The sequence below is a fragment of the Schistocerca serialis genome, chromosome 2 (assembly GCF_023864345.2).
Source record: "Schistocerca serialis cubense isolate TAMUIC-IGC-003099 chromosome 2, iqSchSeri2.2, whole genome shotgun sequence".
Lineage (NCBI taxonomy): Eukaryota > Metazoa > Arthropoda > Insecta > Orthoptera > Acrididae > Schistocerca > Schistocerca serialis.
The window spans coordinates 137755278-137779430 of record NC_064639.1 but is presented as its reverse complement, the minus strand read 5'-3'; the positions used below and the strand labels follow the sequence as shown (position 1 = coordinate 137779430).

Sequence of the window (24153 nt, the reverse complement as noted above, 5' to 3'; positions counted from 1 at the left end):
TGTGCTTGATATCCTGGATATGGTACTGGAACGGAGTTGACGTCTGAGCTGGTACCAAGAATATACCATTGGGGGAAATTTGGGGATCTAGCTGGCTACGGGAATGCCTCAACATCACAGAGAGACCAAGCAGACACGTTTCATGTGTGGACGGGTATTGTATTGTTCAAAAATGGCACCATGGTACTGTAGCATGATAGTTACTACATGAGGCCACTGGATGTCAGTGACATACCGCCGTGCCATCAGGGACCCTCGGTCACTACCAACCGCGACCTGAAATCGTACTTGATGGCTCCGCGCACCATGACCCCGGAAACGGTGTGCCTCTCCAAAACATGGGATGAAATCATACCCGACGATGGTTGTCATTCGGAATAATGCAGGATTGCTGCTCATTGTTGTACGCAATGCGGGGCCAGCAGTCCGTAGCACCACTCCAAATGCAACAGTTTGTGTTGGGATGTTAATGGCAGCTTATGCGTGGCGCGGGAATTCCTTACTCCGACTGCTGCTAGTCTCCGAACAGTGGTGCGTGATGACACAGTACTCAGCAGGGAGTCCACGACTTGTTCTTGGACGACACTCACAGATGTGAAGGAACTACGATGAGCTTGGTGCACTCTTGCAGCCGTCAGATGAAGTCGACCACAACGATGTGTACCTCTGCCCTTCCATTCCCATGGGGTCCAACATCGGGCGTGTGTCACATCCGAATGGTCCACAAATATGGATATTGCATGATTCGACCAATCGGCCAGATGGAGACCCACAATGAATCCCTTTCAAGCTCCGTCAGCCGGTGACTTCGCCGTCTCACATGAATATGAGGCATAGCTGTGTCTTACACAGTGATCACTCAGCATCTAATGCTGTTCGTACCCTATAAGGTGTGATATCAACTGTAAACCCGAATGACAGAGATGCACTATGGGCGCTGCTTTAACTGCCAGAGAGAAATGCAACTCTAATCATTTACATAACTGGGAATTGTATGTATGTATAAGAAGCTGCATTGACATCCGACCTTGTCTTCTGGGTGCTTACTGTTTTTTTTTTTTTTTGTCAGGTATCGTAACATTGTAGACTTGCGTGCATGGTGTCAATCTCATTAAAATGCTTTTGGGTGTACTGCTGCATTATTTCGCAAAATACGAAGGTTGGAAGTTAAATAGTGGCGACTATTTATTCACAACAGACACAAATGACTTCCATGTTTGCACCTGTTACTGTCCTTCAAGGTAGTCACCAGCGCTGTGTAGAACCCGTTGCTAGCGATGTGGAAGGCGTAGTATACCGTTAGCAGAGCCCGTTCCATTGATGGTGCGAATGGAGCGGTCGACTGCCTGTCGAATCTCTGGAACAGCTCTGAAGCCAATGCCACGAAACCAAAACTGAAACGCCAATCCAACGAACGGTGTCATTATGAGTCGCAGCGAAAGACGAAGGTGCGTCAGAGCCCTAGCGTGGTGGAAGTCATGGTGATTCTCGTGTACGACTCTGATGGTGTTATCCTAACACATTATGTTCCTACACGGCAGACCGTCAGTGCAGAGTATTACTGTTCGTTATGAAGCATCACCTACGACTAGCTTTGCGAAAGAAGCGGCGACACTTTCTACGCAACCCACCCATCATTTTGCACGACGATGCGCGGGCACTTACAGCGCAAGCTGTGGCAGTTCTGTTCGGTCAGTGGGACTGGGACGTACTGTACCATCCACCATACTCCCCGGACTTAAGTCCTTGTGACTTTGATTTGATTCCGAAGATGAAAGAACAACTTCGTGGCATTCGCTTCAGAACTGTTCCAGAGATTCGACAGGCAGAAGACCGCTCCATTCTCACCATCAACAGAGCAGGCACTGCTAACGGTATACCCCGCCTTCCACGTCACTGGCAACGGGTTCTACACAACGCTGGTGAGTACTTTGAATGATAGTAACAGGAGCAAACACATAACTCTTTTTTATCGGTTACGAAAAAATAGTTGCTACTATTTAAGATCCAATCCTCGTACTAAAATGTTAAAATAAATCGACGTTTCAGCTGATTCAGGTTGCTGAGGAGTCGACTGCAACAACCCTGAAAGGATTTTAACGTTTTAAGTATTTTATAAGCTGACAGTACACCTAGAAGGGTTGTAATGAGATGCAGGCGTAGCTGTAGTATACACGGAAAATTCCGTTCAGCCCCATGTCATGCTGGCACGTGTGATGCACCTAGGAAGCGAATTTAGAGGGAGGAGATGCAGAAGATGGGGAGGTAGGTAGGGAGTTGTCAGGCAGGTACCTCTGCCGTAGCCCGGCACGGGCACCAGCACGTGCAGCGTGATGCTGGTCAGGTCGAGCCGCGCGGCGGGCACGCGGAAGTTGAAGCACTGCGAGAAGTTGGGGCAGTCCGAGTTGCGGACCGTGGCCGTGCGCTTCACCTTGACGGCGCGGTACTGCTGCTGCAGCGACACGCGCACGTACGAGTCGCGCCGCTCCTCCCGGAACTGAAACACACACACACACACACTCACACACACGTTGGGCGCACACACTTGATTCCCGTATGCCTGAACTTTCTCATTTTCATAGGACTGAAGGGCGTTGTTTAAATGGTTCAAAAACCATTCAAAAGCCAAGATCGCATAAAAATTTCTTTATTTGAGTCGACGGGTTTCAACAGTCATTGCTGTCATCTTCAGGTCTTTAACACTTCTTTGTTGTAAAACACGTTCATTTTGCGCTGAACCACATGCACAAGATATCAAGTTGGCAAAACTCAGCAGATTAAAGATAAAAAGCACCTTGTCCAAAAGGCCATGCCCATATAAATATTGCTCGCAAATGCTTGAGTATGTGTCCAGCATATGTAAACAGATATGCTTCTGTGTACCATGTTTGTGTGATATAACAAGCATCTGTGGGCAATATGGCACAGGGGTCGCTATCGACGGTCGAATCTGATCGGCTGAGGCCGTCTGCGTGAGACGCCGTTACAGGCATTCCGTACCTACATGTCGACATCCGGAGCAGGTTCTCGTCTTAAATAATGAACCCACGGCAGCCAGCGATCGTGAGACACGAAAGTATATAGCGGTGCAATTCAATATGGATCTGTCGCCCCTCGTTAAGGACAGAGTGAGTATCGAAGGTCTTACATTTTTTCGGCCGTATGGTCGAGGACTGTCCCAAGAGCAAGGGTGACTAAATCCGCTGGAACTTCAAACACACATATTATATTTTGAACAGTCCGTTCAAGTGTTACCACACCCAGAGTGGCAGAATCTGTAACCTTCCGCCGAGTGTCTGAGAAGTTTGTCACACGCCTCATTGCCAGTGAACCTAAGATACACAACGCTGGAGACGGTAGAAAAATGGATACCCAGCAGCTCTTTCGGGTCTACATGTATCAAGTCACATAAAAACCTGTCTACTTCGTGGGCCTTGGGTCTAGCCGGCCGCGGTGGCCGAGCGGTTCTAGGCGCTGCAGTCCGGAACTACGATGCTGTTACAGTCGCAGGTTCGAATCCTGCCTCGGACATGGGTGTGTGTGATGTCCTTAGGTAAGCTAGGTTTAAGTAGTTCTAAGTCTAGGGGACTGATGACCTCAGATGTTAAGTCCCATAGTGCTCAGAGCCATTTGAACCATTTCAATATGTAGCGCGGCGGTGACGGGGCGTGTGTGGCACGCCAACCACACTTGTTTGGATCTGGAGTCTACAGTACGTTGCGTCAAACTGCAGATTGATCGTGGCTTTCCGATACGAAAGAGCCATTGGAGTCACGAACGTAACTGTAAAACTCAACACCACCGCGGTGGCGCGGTTAATAACAGACCCGGAAACGCGACACGGAGCGGCCGGTATGTACCGCACCGCTCAAAAGCCTAAAGCCGACTATCCATTTGGCTATCCGTGCACGACTCACGGCCACACCGAAACATCCATATGTCATCAACCTAGTATGTGTATAAAACCTGTACTCGCACATCCGTTATGTAAATTCCCGTACAGAGGAGACAATTTACTTCAACGTCGCTTACCCAGTGTCGTCGGATAAATACGACATTGCAGTGCCTGTGATATTCTGAAATACACCGAGTGAGGTGGCGCAGTGGTTAGCACACTGGACTCGCATTCGGGAGGACGACGGTTTAATCCCGTCTCCAGCCATCCTGATTTAGGTTTTCCGTGATTTCCCTAAATCGTTTCAGGCAAATGCTGGGATGGTTCCTTTCAAAGGGCACAGCCGATTTCCTTCCCCATCCTTCCCTAACCCGAGCTAGCGCTCCGTCTCTAATGACCTCGTTGTCGACGGGACGTTAAACAACACTAACCTAACCTATTCTGAAATACGATGTAAAGTTCCTTTGGACAAGTATGTAAACAGACTCTTCAACATCGTGTTTACGTCACTGCTCGTCAAACTGTGGTCCGCGAGCCACATGCGGCTCTAATCGACTATTCGTACGGTCCCGGGTGCTTATTTTTAATTGACGTCGGAGAACTGGGCCGTGAGCTAAGTAAAGTTGGCCGCTTACTTCAGCGGCAGTGTGTTAACTAGTGCGGCCACTGTGGGTATTCAAGGTGTGTGAAGGGGAGTGTTCCATTGTTTGTCTTCCAGTACTGACAACACACTGGTGCGTGACTTGTAGTGATCATCTGCTGTGGAAAAAATTTTACACGCAAGTAGCGTCGGTTCATTAATGCACAAGCTGTACAGATTTGTAAGTAATTACAGCGTCGCAACTTTGGGGTCACTAAGGGTGTCAGCAATCTGAAACAGAGAACAGTCAAAATAAAGTGTTCCGAATGGAGCTGTCTTCTATCAGCGCTTCGGATGGCCACATGTCGCGCGTTTACTATAGCTAGTGATAATGGGTCTCATAACATACCACTTTATGTAAGTTATCAAATGGCTCTGAGCACTATGGGACTCAACTACTGTGGTCATCAGTCCCCTAGAACTTAGAACTACTTAAACCTAACTAACCTAAGGATATCACACACATCCATGCCCGAGGCAGGATTCGAACCTACGACAGCAGCAGTCGCACGGTTCCGGACTGCGCGCCTAGAACCGCTAGACCACCGCGGCCGGCTATGTAAGTTATCAATTAGTAAACATGTAAGATACGAATTAAGAATGAGAGCGGTACATAAGCCACCCGAGGTGCGGTCCCGCAAACTGTGTACTGCCTCTTGAGCAAATAAGTTTGACTACCACTGATTTACAGCGAACTGACCGCTACGCGCAGCGACGGCAGGCGCGACTTTTGATGCCGCAGGGGTTGCCTAGCGACAGGAGTTTCCCCCGTAAGTAGCCTAGTGACACGTGTTTTCCCCAGTAACTAGAACGCTAGATAATGTCGGTGGATAATGTTCTTGGACTGGTTTCCTATCTTCAATTTTTTTCTCAAGACAATCTCCACAACTCTTCGAGCTTACTTTCGTTACATACTATACAGGGTAAGCATAAAGTTTTTGTCTGACCACAAAATTTTATTTCTGAAGAACTATGCGTGATACAGCTATGTGGTTTGTTGCAAATGGTAGCTTAACTCGTGAAGATTTTATGGATTTGACTACTTTTCTGGGTTTCTTATTGCAGAAAGCGTAATTTAAGACTGGTGCTGTTATAACGTCGTCTATGTTGTTCAAAGTGCTTCGCGGTTTCGTGGAACTCAGTCGCCTATTACAGTTCAGCAGCTGTTTTGAAGTGCTTGTAGTCTAGATCCGCCAATTGTGAAGAGCATCAAAGGAGTGTATGAAAAGAGATTGACAATGTTGGCGACGACAGGGCAAGAAGTCGGAGACCTGGACTGAGAGATTACGCTGTTGATGCCGTGAGTACAGAACGTCAAAGGAGTCCGGGGAAATCGACGCGTCGTGTTTTCAGAGAAAAGAGCATACCTCACAGAACTGAGTTTAATAATTTACATAAATGGCTGCATTTGCATGTATACAAAGTGTAAATTATGCACGTTTTGCAGCCGTATATTAGGCCCAGACATGCTGACTTCGCTAGGTACATGCTAGAACAAATCGATGTACACAATACAAAAGTTTGTTTGTCCGATGAGTCGACTTTTCAAACCTCTGGGAAAATTAAACAGGGGTAACGTCCGAATCTTGTGGTCGAAGAGACGATAAATTTTCGAACAGTAGATAATGGACAACCCGGAAATGAATGTGTGGTGTGGCCGTTCTAGGATCGTTATTTTTCAGTAAGTCTACCATTATGGCAACAATTTAACTGCACACCTTGGAACTTCACATTGAAACTCAGTTGCGAAATGTAATATCATTGGGTTTCGGATGATCTGTATATAAAATATTTGTCATTAAAGAGACGAACAGCCATCGAGTGGTAAAATGTTATAATAACAAAGACGCGCCTCCAGCATTAACTGCTTCAAATAAACACGATGACCCGTTGGGTGCAGATATTTGTATACTTGCCGCAGAGCTCGATCGTAATAAGATGCGAAACATATGAATGATAAAATGCTATCTTTTGTTATGTATAGTTCTAGAGTCTTGATTACCATTTACTGTTTCGTTGTCGACATGCAAAGAAGTGTGGTGTAGCATCGCTACAGGTTATACTATATTTTGTGTACTAAAATATGTAAATCTTCGATCAAACGCTTGGAAAAACCGTGTGACGCAATGAAATACTCACGCGCATGCAAGGACATCTGATTTCCAGAAAATATTGTACAGACAAAACAGGACACTGTTGTAGCACGCAATGTGTGAAAGAAATATCAAATGTTTTATGTTCCTTAGATATTTGTTCACGTTCAGTGACATGGATTCTTAAAGAATATATTGATGAGTTATAATGATATATTTTTCTTTCTATTCTTTTCTTTAACTAATCTCAGTGTATGCTACGTTACGGGTCAGCTCTCTCTAGCGGTATCTCGGTTGTTTTCGGGAGGCTACTAATGTATTCAGTCTCAGATTTGATAACAATTACCAAAACTCACTTTCGTTTATCGATTTCTTTTTTTTTTATAGTGTTCAGTTAGGTCCCTTAGGTATTTGTATCGTAGAATCAGATTGCGTGAAGGCAATCCGGTTAAATGTCAGGCTCAAGCCTCCTTTGCGTAATTTGACATTATTCCTCCTGAACACATTCGTGAACCAACGCAAATCAGTTAAAAACTCTGCTCTCTCCCTCTCCGACTTGCTCCAAAAGCGGCTAAGAAATTGCTGTGAGTGCAGAATCTAGTATAAGTTGCATTATCACTATTATCTGAATATTATCTAATCACATTACTATCAATATTTCACGTGATCGCTATTTGACCTTCTCTCTCTTTTTTGCGATTTATACTAGAGGGACTGTCAACCTTGGATAGAGGCTTCTAGTAAGATTGTGCACCGCCACACTGAGGGTTATTTGTTCGCCAGTTCTTAGATGAAAGCGTTCCGGCAGGAGTCTGGCACAGACGGCCCCAAAATCGTGGCCACCATGTGCCATAGAGATAACTTCGTTTGCCCTTTTCCGTGGGATTATGTTAAGGATAAAGTGTTCAGTTCACCACTTCCTGTAGTGTAACCTGTTATGGTACAAATACGAAATGCAACAGAGGCAGGCAAAGACATGGAGACAAAATGAGTAGCTCTTAGATGTTCTACGCGTAAGAAACGGAGCACATGTGGAAGTGTATAGTTTCGATTAAATAAAAAAAAAGAAAGAAAAAAAGAGACAAGAAATAGAACTTTACGATATAACTTACCAGCTGCAACAAACCGCACAGCTCTATCTAGCGTGGATCCTGAGAACTAATTTTTGTTTAGTCGGCCTGTATTACTGTTTCAAATGTGTAAACTGTTAGCAGCCGTACACGTAAAAAAAGACACGCACCTTGAGGTTCCTGGCCTCTATGACGGTGACGGCGAGCCGGTGCAGGTTCTCGTTGTACAGAAGTGACACCAGCAGCTCCCCGCGCTCAGACACCTGCTCCTGCGCCTCCTGCGGCACAAACGGAAACAGTTTTGGAAAAGAGACGAATACACAAAATTACTTCCAGAATAATTTTTTCACTCTGCAGGGGAGTGTGCGCTGATATGAAACTTCCTGGAAGTTTAAAACTGTGTGCCGGGCCGAGACTCGAACTCGGGACCTTTGTCTTTCACGGGCAAGTGCACTACAATCTCAGCTACCAAAGATGATTCGCAGGAGAGCTTCTATGAAGTTTGGAAGGTAGGAGACGAGATACTGGCAGAACTGATCTGTGAGTATGGGTCATGAGTCGTGCTTGGATAGTTAGGATGGTAGAGCACTTGCCCGCGAAAGGCAAAGGTCCCGATTTCGAATCTTGGTACGGCACACAGTTTTAATCTGCCAGGGAGTTTCATAAAATTACTTGTTACTGAGGCAAATTCTATATATGTCAGTGTGGCAGGGCAATATACACCCGCTTGAAGAAACATCACAGAAGGAGACTCTAGTTTTGCAGACTACCTGCTTAAGGAAGGCCATAGTTACAAGGCGAAACACAAAGTGTTACATCACATCCAAACTGAAGGAAGATAAACTGCATTGAAATTATAGAAATTAATAAAAACTTGTCCGTCAACCCAAGCGTAGGCCTGAAAGACCAGGCACAGTTCCCTTACTCACCACTTCTAACTGCAAATATTACTCATAATCCCATCCTGGTTATATTATAAATAAGCCCCCACTCCCATGCTCCATTTCCTTTATTTCCATTACTCTAATTTCTCTTGTTGTGTTAAAAAAAATTTACCTTGTATAATCACAGCTCATCACCAGCTTAATATCACTATTATATCTCAAGTGTTTGTAATTTATGGTCTATTGAAGAAACGATTATTTTGTTCAGCGACATCTTTGGAATATGCCAACAAAGGTTATTGTTCAGTTATGTTCTTGTATGTAAAACTGTTGTAACTTGTCTATGGTGCATTTGTTAATGTGTCACATATTTTATCTTAGATAAATGATCTTATATGGCATTTACACGGGAATAACCTGGCTTATTTTGTACCTATTCTAACATTAGCATTTTTATCTCTGTAAATGGAAATACTCTGTATATGCACCATAGAGTAGAAATATCTCTGGAGTGAGCATTCAGAAGCGCAGAATTGATTTTGTGTTGTCAACATACGTTGCCACAACGGTCACGTGATCTCGGGACGCCGTAGATTTGTCCGACATTTGTCCTATAAATTTTGAATGTTGTCATATCGCTAGTAAAGACAGATTCCCTTCGTAGGTGCTGTGGATTTAGTATAGATGTTTGCAGGCACCATAGCAGTTTACATCTGATATTTGAAATAAATTGGGCTCTTAGCTTTGAAGAGCAAAATGAACGAGCATGACGTCACAAAAGCTTCACGTCAGCATGTATGTACAATGTCTTTCATATCACATCTCGTCAAGTCGCTTAACACAGTACTGAACGGCGAAATTGGGGTTTTGAGTCATCATCCCTAATATGCATAAAATGTTGGAGTATAGTATCAGAACTGAGGAGCTAACAACGACAGAATTTGTCAATGGCCGAAGCAAACTTTATAACTGTTGTGTCTAGACAAGACAGCCTAGACAGAATGAGAGGAAGCCGAAAGGCACGCGCAAAGCTAAAGCAGGATGGCGTGAGGTCTGAAACAGGTTACGTAATGAATGCTATAAAGAAAAGTACGTAGCTTCTGGAATACTTAACTTTAATCCATCCTTTTGGTACATCTGGAGATTGTGGCGATACAAGTGAGACTCTATAGATACATGCAATGTTACTAATGGCGCCTTGCTAGCTCGTAGCCATTGACTTAGCTGAAGGCTATTCTAACTATCTGCTCGGCAAAGGAGCGAGGCTTCGTCAATGTAGTCGCTAGCAAAGTCGTCCGTACAACTGGGGCGAGTGCTAGTCCGTATCTCGAGACCTGCCTTGTGGTGGCGCTCGGTCTGCGATCACACAGTGGCGACACGCGGGTCCGACATGTACTAATGGACCGCGGCCGATTTAAAGCTACCACCTAGCAAGTGTGGTGTCTGGCGGTGACACCACAACAACCTACGTTCTTGATCTATTATGTTTGGTAAATTACTGAGAAGTCTGGCGTGAGGTCAGTCGCTTGACGGCGCGTTTCGGGGCGGGCCCGCCCGTTGCCGGCGCGCCGTAGGGCACGGAAGCTCGCACTGGGGCGTATCGCTTTCCAGTCGGGTGTGCCGCGGCAATCCTCACAGGGGAAGTGACGCGTCTCTCATAGCCCCTCCTTCCCAAGTGGCTCTTTCCGCCTTCCCGTGGTGCCAGATGTTAAGCTTGGCATTCTGCCTTGCGACAAAAGGGAGAGCTGCGACCCAACCCGATGCGAAAGCGAAGGGTGCGTGGCACAGGGGGAGCTGTGTCAAGGGACCGAACACCAGTCCCTTTCTGTTCGCAGGGCACAGACCAGCAGGTGCTCTGCATGCCGGCGACCTCGTTTGTCGGCGTGGGATCACGGCGCGAGTCGGCAAGGGTGCTTCGCCGCGCCCCTGGGTAACCGGGGCGTGTTCTGCCAAACCCAGGAGGTGGTGACATCGCCTGGGCTAGGTTAGATGGGTCCAGACCGCCGAACGACTGGGGGACCGACCCACCACCTGAGTAGGAGTGGGTTCTTGGCCTTCTGGTGGAAGCTCGGGCAAGTAGGCGGCGAAGGGCGAGGGGTGCATCCGCCTCTCCGGAGTGCGGGGTGCAGTTGCCGAGGAGCGTCGTGTGAAATCGTCGACGACGAGGCCATCGATGGGGACCAGTGCGCTGGCGACGGCGCGCTGAACCCGGCAGCTTAGAAGGGCCCTTGACCTAGGGGCGAGGTCGGTGGGCGAGCTGCAGTAGTCCCCCCCCCCCCCCCCCCCCATGCCAGAGGAGCCGGTCCGGGGCAAGAGACGGGCTCCCACATCTTTTATCACTCGTTACCTATGATGGCTGAAACTGAAGCGAGTGATACGAGTGCGTCTTTACGGGCTTCTATGATGTCTGCTCCCTCACCACAGGACGGGATGGGACAGACAGACGATGAGAGCGTAGTACAGAGACATACAAGAATAACCATGCTCTTAGAGCAAAATGTAAAAAACGGTAAGATAAGTCAAGCGGCTCTTAATACAATTAAAAATAAGCTATCGGCCTGGGCCATAGCTCATGCAAGATTGGAAGGCCCCGTAATGGAGTTAACAAAGGAAAACGAAAGGCTAAGAAAGCAACCTAGTAAGACTTGGGCGGCTGTGGCTGCACAGGCGCCAACTAAACAGACTTCAACAAAGGTCACTATAGAAAAAGTTGCCAAACGGTCAGACACAGCAGTCTTCTTGAGGACTCTGTCTGGCCAAGACACCAGCATAAAGAGAATCCAAGAGCTGCTAACAACAACAATAGACCCAGTGAAGGATAAAATCAAAATCAAAAAGGTCAAACCCAGTAGAAATTCTGTCATTGTGGAAGTTGCTAGTGAGGAGGACAAAGAGAAACTTTTAAATAATCAAAAATTAAATGCAGTCGTTAAATGTGAACCACCCAGAAAAAGAAACCCTTTAATAATATTATACGATGTACCCACGGTTATGACCAATGAGGAGCTACATGAGACAGTCAGATCACAAAATTTCGATGATATCAATGAGCAAGAATTCAAAAACTCTTTTAAGCTTAAATTTAAAACAGGAACTCGAGATCGCGATGTGGTACATCACGTGGCCGAGGTCTCTGCGCAATTATGGAAAAGGATAAGAACAATGGGCAGACTATATGTAGGCTTTCATGCCATTAACACCAGGGACTATATTGTGGTACCTCGCTGCCATAACTGTGGCGACCTGGACCACATTCTGAGGCACTGCACCAGGGGGTCGGCTTGCTCCAGGTGCGGTGCGAATGGTCACAACCGCAAGGAATGTAAAACAACAGGGGTCTGCATTCCGTGTAAAAATCGGGGAAAGAAATCCTGTGGTGCCACGGGACGGAACTGCCCCACTTACCGGATGCTTGAACAACGCCTGATCTCAAGAATTGACTATGGCTGAGCAGAGCGCAGCTAACAGGATGCTCAAACACAAGCCCCGAGTAAAAGAAGGAGGGATGCTGTGAGGGCTAATAAATTTAAGGAATTTCTAAGGTCGCTTTCGGGCACCTCAAACATCATGACAGTTGAGAGGGAAATTCAAACAGATCCCTTTATGGTGGACAGATGCATACAAACTGATTCTCCGGACAGAAACACAGCTCCCCCTTCCCTAAACCGGGGAGAAAGGCCGAACAACAACCTTCAACGGCAGAAGCATCCTGTAGTGGTGGCGGCCTCCCTGGCCCCTACACACGAAGCTGTACAAACCAAACAACCTCTCCAAGAAAGTACAGTTACTAGCACCAGCACCAACCCAACTGAGGCAGATACCCCAGTAATCAGTCTACCGCCTGTGGATCCGATTAGGATGTATCCCAATATAGAATTCACAATGCAACTGGCAAGATTGGAGCAGCCGGCTATCCTGACCACTGCCTTAAGACATGTGGTCCGGGTAGGACACGAGGACGGAAGAAAGGTCACCTTCTCAGTAATGGAGGCTGTGGATAGAATACAATTAAAGTCAGTGAATCTTCCCACCGACTTCGGGGCCCTGCGAGACTTACTTAAGAAAGTGTTTGACAGACGTGGGGAGAAATTTGACTTAAATGACATCTACACTCAATCAGTCCTAGCTCATGGTCGAATCGCTTTTGATTGGAGCAAGACTTGGCCTGACGATAGAATGCACACTTACTTCCCATAATGACAAAATTAACTGTTGGACAGTTGAACACGCATAACAGCAGACTTGTGATGCAGGAGCTCCGAAGAGAGGTGGAGGAGAAGAGGCTTGACGTACTCTGCTAGTAGGAGCCGTACTGTCAAGCTGGAAAACTCTCATTTACAGCCGCTACATGGCAGATAACTAGTAGTGGGGAAGCCCCCAAAGCGGCAATTGTCATCACAAACCAGTCTCTACGAGCAACAACACTTGCACAGTTTTCTACCAGTCACTGCAACGTCGTGGAGGTACAGGCTCCCATGGGAATTATAACCTTTATAAACATGTACTTTCAATATGGGGAAAACATCGAACAACATCTGGATCACCTGACCAGAGTAGCCACGGCGTTGCGAGGTCGCAAACTGGTTATAACAGCAGATATAAATGCAAAATCCCCCCTGTGGTACAGTGGCACAAGAGATGAAAATGGTGAAAAAGTAGAGGAAATGATTATGGCTCTACAACTTGTGGTTGCAAATAGACCTGGCAACCCTCCCACTTACGCAGCGGGAGGGGGGCGAGGCACCAATATAGATGTAACGCTAGTTACACCAAATTCTGCCAACATCATTCAGAATTGGGAAGTCAAGGAAAACGCGACAACAAGCGACCATAATCTTATAATGTTCAGCTTAGGAAATGGAGGTTGTCACTGGACCGCAGGGTGGGAGTTGCAACTGAATTTCAAGAGAGCTGACTGGGAGAGACTAGCGAGAGAGTGCGACATTCCTCCATTGCCAGAAGGTGATGCACAACAGGACTTGGACATAGACAAGCGGGCCGAAGAACTTGTAGGCGCAGTAACCAGAGCGGTCAAGGCAGCTGTTCCAACCAGGAGGAAAGCCATGGCGGCCTCCCCGTCACCATGGTCAGCTGAACTTCAGGAAATGTGTCAGTCTGTCAGAAGGCTGAGGAGGCACTACCAGCGCAGTGTCGTCTGGTGGGAAAAACAACGATGGTTACAGCTATACCGGGAGGCAAAAGACAAATTCCAAAAAGAACTAAAAGAAGTCAGACTACGTAGTTGGGAAAGATTTGTGCTGGACCAGCTGGCTCTGGATCCATGGGGAATACCCTACAAACTAGTGAGGGAAAAGATTCGGTCCCCACTTACGTAGTGGGAGGGGGGCGAGGCACCAATATAGATGTAACGCTAGTTACACCAAATTCTGCCAACATCATTCAGAATTGGGAAGTCAAGGAAAACGCGACAACAAGCGACCATAATCTTATAATGTTCAGCTTAGGAAATGGAGGTTGTCACTGGACCGCAGGGTGGGAGTTGCAACTGAATTTCAAGAGAGCTGACTGGGAGAGACTAGCGAGAGAGTGCGACATTCCTCCATTGCCAGAAGGTGATGCACAACAGGACTTGGACATAGACAAGCGGGCCGAAGAACTTGTAGGCGCAGTAACCAGAGCGGTCAAGGCAGCTGTTCCAACCAGGAGGAAAGCCATGGCGGCCTCCCCGTCACCATGGTCAGCTGAACTTCAGGAAATGCGTCAGTCTGTCAGAAGGCTGAGGAGGCACTACCAGCGCAGTGTCGTCTGGTGGGAAAAACAACGATGGTTACAGCTATACCGGGAGGCAAAAGACAAATTCCAAAAAGAACTAAAAGAAGTCAGACTACGTAGTTGGGAAAGATTTGTGCTGGACCAGCTGGCTCTGGATCCATGGGGAATACCCTACAAACTAGTGAGGGAAAAGATTCGGTCCCCACTTACGCAGTGGGAGGGGGGCGAGGCACCAATATAGATGTAACGCTAGTTACACCAAATTCTGCCAACATCATTCAGAATTGGGAAGTCAAGGAAAACGCGACAACAAGCGACCATAATCTTATAATGTTCAGCTTAGGAAATGGAGGTTGTCACTGGACCGCAGGGTGGGAGTTGCAACTGAATTTCAAGAGAGCTGACTGGGAGAGACTAGCGAGAGAGTGCGACATTCCTCCATTGCCAGAAGGTGATGCACAACAGGACTTGGACATAGACAAGCGGGCCGAAGAACTTGTAGGCGCAGTAACCAGAGCGGTCAAGGCAGCTGTTCCAACCAGGAGGAAAGCCATGGCGGCCTCCCCGTCACCATGGTCAGCTGAACTTCAGGAAATGTGTCAGTCTGTCAGAAGGCTGAGGAGGCACTACCAGCGCAGTGTCGTCTGGTGGGAAAAACAACGATGGTTACAGCTATACCGGGAGGCAAAAGACAAATTCCAAAAAGAACTAAAAGAAGTCAGACTACGTAGTTGGGAAAGATTTGTGCTGGACCAGCTGGCTCTGGATCCATGGGGAATACCCTACAAACTAGCGAGGGAAAAGATCCGGTCCCCAATGATGCTATCAACGGTCAGGCGCGGGGATGGGATGACAGAGTCCTGGCAGGAGACTGCCGAGGTTCTTCTCCGGTCCCTGCTCCCTGACGACGATGAGGCCAGCGACACGGAGGGACAGTCCCAGTTACGAAATCGAGATCTGGATAGAGTTGCTAACAACAGGGCAGTCTACCCCTTCTCTGAAGAGGAGGTGGCTGGCCACATTAAAGCACTGAAAACAGGAAAATCCCCCGGCCCAGACGGCATTGTGGCGGAGGTGGTGCAGTTCCTGGCACCTCAACTGGTGGCACCACTAACCCAGTTGTATAATGAATGCCTAAGACAGGGAAAATTCCCGAAAATCTGGAAAGAGGCAAACGTTGTCATAATCAAAAAGGGACCCAACAAGGACCCAGCGGATGTTAAGTCTTATAGGCCGATTTGCCTATTGAATATCCTTGGGAAATTATTCGAAAAACTGCTAGCTGACAGACTGACTGCACACCGAGTGCTGTGTGGGATGAGTGGCAGGTAGTTCGGCTTCAGGCCGGGGCGATCGGCAACTGATGCGATCGCTCTGGCGGCTGAGGTCTGCGACTCTACCCCATACAAGCACGTGGTTGGCATCATGGTTGACATCAGTGGCGCCTTTGACAACCTGTGGTGGCCTTCGCTCTTCTCCTGCTTGCGGGAGAAGGAGTGTCCAGGGTCACTATATGGTTGTCTGAGGAGCTATTGTGAAGGGCGGGAGGTCTGGCTATCATCCCCTAGCGGCAGAGTAGGAAAATCCATAACTAAGGGATGTCCCCAGGGCTCTGTACTAGGTCCCCTGTTCTGGGACATCCATATGGAACCGCTTTTAGACAGTTTGGAACAGAGTGAAGAAGTGCTAGAGGTGATAGCCTACGCGGATGACCTCCTCTTGCTGGTCGGCGGCCGAAGCCGCGAGGACATCGAACCAAAAATAGACAGAGCGATGACCAAATTACAACTGTGGTGCACAAATACTAAGATGACGATCTCACCGACCAAATCGACGTACTTATTACTGAAGGGACAGCTGGCGAGGAACCCTACAGTTAGAATCGGAGGCTCACCAGTAATAAGACAAGAGACTCGCTACCTGGGCGTCATCATCGATGAAAGGTGGAACTTTGGAAAGCACATTGAGTCCGTATCCCAAAAAGCATTGGAATTATTAAACAATCTTACCTCAATAGGTCACAAACGATTTCATCTTCCACCACATCTAATCAAGTTGTATCACAATAGCATATTAACATCAGTAGTGGGTTACGGATCGGAAGTCTGGGCACATAGGCTCACAAGGGTGGTGCCCGCCATGGCAGTGAGAAGAGTACAAAGAAACATGCTTCTAAGATCCATAGAGGCGTATAGAACTTCTCCAGGGAATGCACTCTTAGTAATAATGGGGCTCTGTCCTTTAGACATCAAAATTCGGGAACAAGCAGCTTGGTACTGGGTTAAGAAAGGGAACAACGCGAAAACAGAGAACATCATGAGAATACTGGTAATAGATAAGAGAGAAATACGTAGAAGGGGCGAGGACCTGTGGCAACGGTCTTGGGAAACGGAAGATACTGGCAGAAGAACCTTTGAGTTCTTTCCAGACGTAAAAGAAAGGTTAGGGATGAAGTACTTTGAGCCATCGCGGGGTCTAATACACTTTCTCACTGGTCATGGGCCCTACCCGACATACTTGTGTCGGTTTGGGAAAATGGCTACACCCGAGTGTGACTGTGGTGCTTCGGAGGGCACTCCCGACCATGTGGTTTACGAGTGCCCCCTTTTCGATGATGTAGCAATGACACTAAGACAACAACTTCCACACAATAACACATATGACCTATTAAGAACTTTCGACACTTTAAACAAATTGGCAGACGAGGTGTCACGGAAAGTATTGACGGCATACCTGACTGACCTTCATGATTAAGACATATACCAAATGTGTCCCATTAAGAGATACATGAGGGTCGTTCACGATTAGTGACATTTACCGAATGTGTCCAATTACCCTCATTCTATACCGCCTGCGCGTGGACAGGTCGACTTCTTAGTTGCAATCCGCCACGTGCAGGACTAGGAGGATCAGGGTACACCAATGAAGACCAAAGCACCGGAATTGACGTAGGTTAGTAGTAGTTGTAGCTTTAGATATAGATATTAAGTTAGGAACCTGCAGCGACAAACAGTCTTGGCCAGCCCAGTGTCAGGGGCACGCTCATCGGGACTAGCTCGATGAGCAGGGCCTAAAGCAGTAGGTTTATATCTATGCTGACACACCTGTAACGCTGCAGGCAGTTAGGAATTAACTAGTAGGAAGATATTAACAACTAGTAAGTAGAATTTAGCTGTAGTCTGCCTATTGTCTTCTAGTATTCTGTCTGTAGCTTACAATAATTAACATAGCATAATATAATAATAATAATGAACAGAAATAGCTGCTGAACATCATGTGTGTAGATCAGTTAAGACCCACTAATCACTAAGGTAGTGGGTTCTATTGTATAAATATTAATGCTGAATAAAGAATTAAAAAAAAAAATTACTGAGAAGTGAGACAATGTTTCGAAACATCGACAATTATTTGCTAGGGAAAATATGTACATTCATACACATCAAAGAAAGCTTCAAACGAATTAATGAAGCCTGTTAAACTTATCCATTATGTTTTTTCTTACGTAATTAATAACGTCATAAACAACTGTATTTTACTCCTTCATTAAAGCTGACTTTTTTGCTTAAAATGTCATATGGTGGAATTTGCTTCGTCTGCTTATGTTCTTAAACATATACATTGTGGGCGTCAGCGCCGTTGTGTTATCGTAAAACCTAAATAACTTTTCGCCTTCAGATATACGACCTCGGTTGTGTAAGAAAGTGGAAAAAATATCCCAGTCGTCATGGAACATCTCCAATTTGTCACTAGAACAAAGCTCTATTATAAAATAAAGATTATGAAGATAGAACAGTACAAAATCCACTATTATAAGGAGAATGAGCGCGGTGAAAATAGGTTAACTTAAGATGTTAACGGACTGCTACCGTTAAAATTTTCTTCCCGAGAAACCTTGACGTACCATGAAATGACGTGGCGTTCCGTTGACAACCTGTGCGAATACCTCCATTCGAAAGGTATTGTAGAATGTTTTGGTGTTATGTGACGAGACGTGACGTCACCTGATGGCGGACGCGAATTGGCGCTAAACAATCGACGTCGTCCCTAGATCACGTGACAATTCCAGTTTAATGTTGACAACATGCGCAGGGCGCAATGCTCACTCCAGAGATATTTCTACTCTATGATATGCACTAGTTTAAAATCTTTGATCTAAGAAAATTTCATTGCACCACATACTTATCTTTGACATGATGAAAACCGGTTCGTGTAACAAATAGTGAATATTGCAGAATATTGCACCAGTGTTGTTCGCGTTTCATTGATAATGTACAAAATTTTCTACCAAGAACGGACGGAACAGTCAATCACTGCAAGAAATCTCACTGCTCACAATGCAGCGCATTGGAGCTGTGACAGACATAGAGACTAAGCACTTGAAGTCACGCACCCAGCGTATCTCAGTTAGTCTAGAGTATACAATATTTAATTTCCTTAATTAGTGTGTTTGTATATGATATTGCACAAATTATCCAGATGTGAAGCTAATGAATTGCTATCAGTCGCCTACTAACAAAACAATTAATACGGCACTACTAATTACACAAACCCGTAGAATTGCGAAAGCAGTGGAACTTAAACCTAGTAAAGAAATATGGAATTAATATTTGAACCAGCTTTCCTGAAATGCAGCAAGTTTCTAAATCCAGTAACTGCATTCAGAATTTGGTGCTGGAGTCACGCTCTACTACTGCTATATACTGCAGCCTATATTTATTTTCGCTGTTGACTAGAATATATGCTTTTCAGCAGGAGAACAGAATAAGAAATATGATCCTATGACAGGGCGATGTCCATAATTTATAAATATAGAAGAGATTATTGCTACCCAGTTCCAGTCAGAGGATGTTGAGATTTAATGTCAGCTAGAGGAATGTTCTGCATGCTCCCCTATGTGCGGCCTATATGTACAAAGCTGAGAGGGGTGGTAAGTCTCCAGTGCGGCCGCCATTGTTTTGTTACGACAGGGTGGTACTTGAGATTGTATCGGTGGAGATTATTGGTGTTTCTATCTTCCTCCATCGCACAAAAACCAAAATTACTTTCCTTTTCTTTTGGACTTTATGCACATATACAAAGGTGTCCAAAATAAAAGCGAGAAACCACAATTTCCCCGTCCTATGTCTAACGATGTAATCGTACAAAGTGTCAACAGATGTCCGTACGATCGTGCCCTGTACGGAAGATGTGTTCGAGTCAACGGACAACCACACCAACGATGACATCAGGGCAGTTGGCACAGAGAAGACGCCTACCAGGGTCTGCGATTGAGGGCCATGGGGAGAATGGAAGCAAGATAGTGGCAAACTGATGTGGCCCGATGACATAATGTGAATCGTTCTGTTGCTTTTCCGCATGTGGCGATAGTTTATAGAGATCTAAATTGTATCCCGAAGACCAGGGCGGGGCCGACCACGTTGAATATCAGAAAGGGAGGACCTTTATTTGACTGTAAGGGCACGACGGTACTGCCTTAGTACTGCACGGCAACTGGCATCTGAGCTCGCAGCGTCCACTGGTCGTGTTGCAGCGAGGCAAACCGTGCAGCGAAGGCTTCGGTAGAGTGGCCTTTATTGTCAGAGACCTGCTCCATGTGTACCTCTGACGCGTTTTCGCAGAAGGGAACGTCTATAGTGGAGCCGTCAACGTGCCACCTGGACGGTCGAACAGTGGGCCAATGTTCTTTTCACAGCTGGGTCCAGATTTGGCCTCGGCAGTGACTAACGACGGATTCGCATTTGGAGGGAACGTGGAGCACGATTTCGGGTCCCAGACGTTGTGGAAAGAGGCTGATATCAAGGAGGATCCCTAATGCTGAGGGCAGAGATTGTATTGACACTTCTTCATGAAATTTTACGGGTGAATCGGCAAGGTTTAACTGCTGCCCGGTATCGAGACGAGATCATGGGGCCTCATATGCGGTTGTTGCAAAGTGCTGTCGGCCCAGACTTCGTATTGATGAACGATAATGCCCGACACCATAGAGCATGGATAGTTGATGTTTTCTTGGAAATGGGAGATATTGCACGCATGGGGTGCCCTACTCAGTCTCCCAATTTGAATCCCATAGATCACGGACGGCAGGCACTAGAGACATGGGTTGCATCACGTCGGCATCCACTAACCACTCTCCAACACCCTGCAGTCAGCGCTGCAGGAAGAATGGGCTTTATTGCCACAACATGAGATATAATTTACAGGATGCTGCGTGGTCTATCGATCCTGTATTGCTGCCAAAGGTGGTCGCACCCCATACTGAGTGCATTAACCAGTTGCCAGAATGTACGTCCACCGTTATGCATGCCACTGTTGTTTACGTTCTGTATTCTACACTATTGGCCATTAAAATTGATACACCACGAAGATGACGTGCTACAGACACGAAATTTAACCGACAGGAGGAAGATGCTGTGATATGCAAATGATTAGCTTTTCAGAGCATTCACACAAGGTTGGCGCCGTTGGCGACACCCACGAGGTGCATTCAAGTTCTATGGCCTCCGATTTTTTTTCTAATTAACTACTCACCCGAAATCGATGAAACTGGCGTTACTTCTCGACGTAATCGCCCTGCAGACGTACACATTTTTCACAACGCTGACGCCATGATTCCATGGCAGCGGCGAAGGCTTCTTTAGGAGTCTGTTTTGACCACTGGAAAATCGCTGAGGCAATAGCAGCACGGCTGGTGAATGTGCGGCCACAGAGAGTGTCTTTCATTCTTGGAAAAAGCCAAAAGTCACTAGGACCCAGGCCAGGTGAGTAGGGAGCATGAGGAATCACTTCAGAGTTGTTATCACAAAGAAACTGTTCCGTAACGTTAGCTCGATGTGCGGGTGCGTTGTCTTGGTGAAACAGTACACGCGCAGCCCTTCCCGGACGTTTTTGTTGCAGTGCAGGAAGGAATTTGTTCTTCAAGACATTTTCGTAGGATGCACTTGTTGCCGTAGTGCCCTTTGGAACGCAATGGATAAGGATTACGCCCTCGCTGTCCCAGAACATGGACACCATCATTTTTTCAGCACTGGCGGTTACCCGAAATTTTTTTGGTGGCGGTGAATCTGTGTGCTTCCATTGAGCTGACTGGCGCTTTGATTCTGGATTGAAAAATGACATCCACATCTCATCCATTGTCACAACCGACGAAAAGAAAGTCCCATTCATGCTGTCGTTGCTCGTCAACATTGCTTGACAACATGCCACATGGTCAGTCATGTGGTCGTCCGTCAGCATTCGTGGCACCCACCTGAATGACACTTTTCGCATTTTCAGGTCGTCATGCAGGATTGTGTGCACAGAACCCACAGAAATGCCGATTCTGGAGGCGATCTGTTCAACAGTCATTCGGTGATCTCCCAAAACAATTCTCTCCACTTTCTCGATCATGTCGTCAGACCGGCTTGTGCGAGCCCAAGGTTGTTTCGGTTTTTTGTCACATGATGTTCTGCCTTCATTAAACTGTCGCACCCACGAACGCACTTTCGACATATCCATAACTCCATCACCACATGTCTCCTTCAATTGTCGATGAATTTCAATTGGTTTCACACTACGCAAATTCAGAAAACGAATGATTGCACGCTGTTCAAGTAAGGAAAACGTCGCCATTTTAAGTATTTAAAACAGTTCTCATTCTCGCCGCTGGCGGTAAAATTCCATCTGCCGTACGGTGCTGCCATCTCTGGGACGTATTGACAATGAACGTGGCCTCATTTTAAAACAATGCGCATGTTTCTATCTCTTTCCAGTCCGGAGAAAAAAAATCGGAGGCCTTAGAACATGAATGCACCTCATACAACGTGCTGACACGAGGAAAGTTTCCAACCGCTATCTCAAACACAATCAGCAGTTGACCGGCGTTGGCTAGTGAAACGGTGTTGTGATGTGTAAGGAGGAGAAATGCGTACCATCACGTTTCCGACTTTGATAAAGATCGGATTGTAGCCTATCGCGATTGCGGTTTATCGTATCGCGACATTGCTGCTCGCGTTAGTCGAGATTCAATGACTGTTAGCAGAATATTGAATCGATGGGTTCAGGATGGAAATACGGAAAGCCGTGCTGGATCCCAACGGCCTCTTGTCACTAGTAGTCGAGATGACAGGCATCTTATTCGCATGTCTGTAACGGATCGTGCAGCCACGTCTCTATCCTTGAGTCAGCAGATAGGGACGTTTGCAATACAATAACCATCTGCACGAACAGTTCGACGACGTTTGCAGCAGCATGAACTATCAGCTAGGAGACCATGGCTGCGGTTACGCTTGACGCTGCATCACAGATAGGAGCGCCTCCGATGATGTATTCAAAGAAGAACCTGGGTGCACGAATGGCAAAACGTCATTTTTTCGGATGAATCCAAGTTCTGTTTACAGCATCATGATGGTCGCATCCGTGTTTGGCAACATCGCGGTGAACGCACATTGGAAGCGTGTATTCGACGTCGCCATACTGGCTTATCACCTGGCGTGATGGTATGGGGTGCCATTGGTTACACGTCTTGGTCAGCTCTTGTTCGCATTGACGGCACTTTGAACAGTAGACGTTACATTTCAGATGCGTAACGACCCGTGGCCGTACCATTCATTCGACCCCTGGGAAACCCTACGTTTTAGCAGGATAACGCGCGACCGCATGTTGCAGGTCCTGTACGGGCCTTTCTGGATACAGAAAATGTTCCACTGCTGCCCTGGCCAGCATATTCTCCAGATCTCTCACCAATTGAAAACGTCTGGTCAATGGTGGCCGAGCAACTGGCTCGTCACAGTACGCCAGTCACTACTCTTGATGAACTGTGGTATCGCGTTAAAGCTGCATGGGCAGCTGTACCTGTACTCGCCACCCAAGCTCTGTTTGACTCAATACCCAGGCGTATCAAGGCCGTTATTGCGGCCAGAGGTGGTTGTTCTGGGTACTGATTTCTCAGGATCTATGCACCCAAATTGCGTGAAAATGTCAGTTCTAGTATAACACATTTTTCCAGTGAATCCCCGTTCATCATCTGCATTTCTTCTTGGTGTAGCAATTTTAATTGCTTTAGTGTATATACTGTTTATATACAGCTATGATCTGTTTATACTGTTTTGTGGCAAAACAAACGCAATCATGTGACATTTCGGTTTGTTGCTTTAATTTTGGACGCCAGTGTATTTGGCATCAGAGCAGGGGAGAAACGGTAGGAAATCGGTAGGTAGGATGTGTTTCACCAAGCGTTTGTTGTTGGGTCGATGCCACATTGTGCTGGTGCAGACCGCAGTGCAGTCGGTAAGCTGTAACGGAACTCAGTGGTCGCCGTGTGAATGGTCGGCGAGACGCACCTTCTCGAGGTCCATGTTGAAGAGGCGCTGCTCGCCGCCAGTGCCCAGCTCGCGCAGGGGCAGCGACACGTGGCCGATCACGTTGCGGCGCTTGGCGCGGCCCGCGTCCAACACGGTCAGCTTCAGGATGTGGTCGGACACGTTCTTGGACGGCACCTGCGGACACGCCCACATGACTCACGATTAGCTGGCCAGTCGAGTGGCAATCGTGAAGAACACTGTAGCCTGCTATAGTGTTTAAGACTCATTAACCACTCTTAAAAAAAAAAAAAAAAAAAAAAAAAAAAAAAAAAAAAAAAAAAAAAAAACCAATATTAATAAAAATGATACAGCGCGAAGGAACTATCCAAATGGGATGGAAATCGATAGATGTGATGTACAGGGCTATTACAAATGATTGAAGCGATTTCATAAATTCACTGTAGCTCCATTCATTGACATATGGTCACGACACACTACAGATAGGTAGAAAAACTCTTAAAGTTTTGTTCGGCTGAAGCCGCACTTCAGGTTTCTGCCGC

At 46.6% G+C, this 24153-nt stretch overlaps 1 protein-coding gene across 1 annotated transcript in view; it reads right to left on the bottom strand.

The window, feature by feature from the left end:
• The window catches only part of LOC126455786 (synaptotagmin-15-like), a 139770-nt gene that overhangs the window by 12621 nt on the left and 102996 nt on the right, over positions 1-24153 (bottom strand). Inside the window, exons 6-8 of the mRNA XM_050091547.1 lie at positions 23633-23788; positions 7869-7976; positions 2293-2497 (exon numbers count right to left, since the gene is read on the bottom strand). Coding sequence (XP_049947504.1) covers positions 2293-2497; positions 7869-7976; positions 23633-23788 — 469 coding nt within the window. The remainder of the gene's footprint in view (positions 1-2292; positions 2498-7868; positions 7977-23632; positions 23789-24153) is intronic.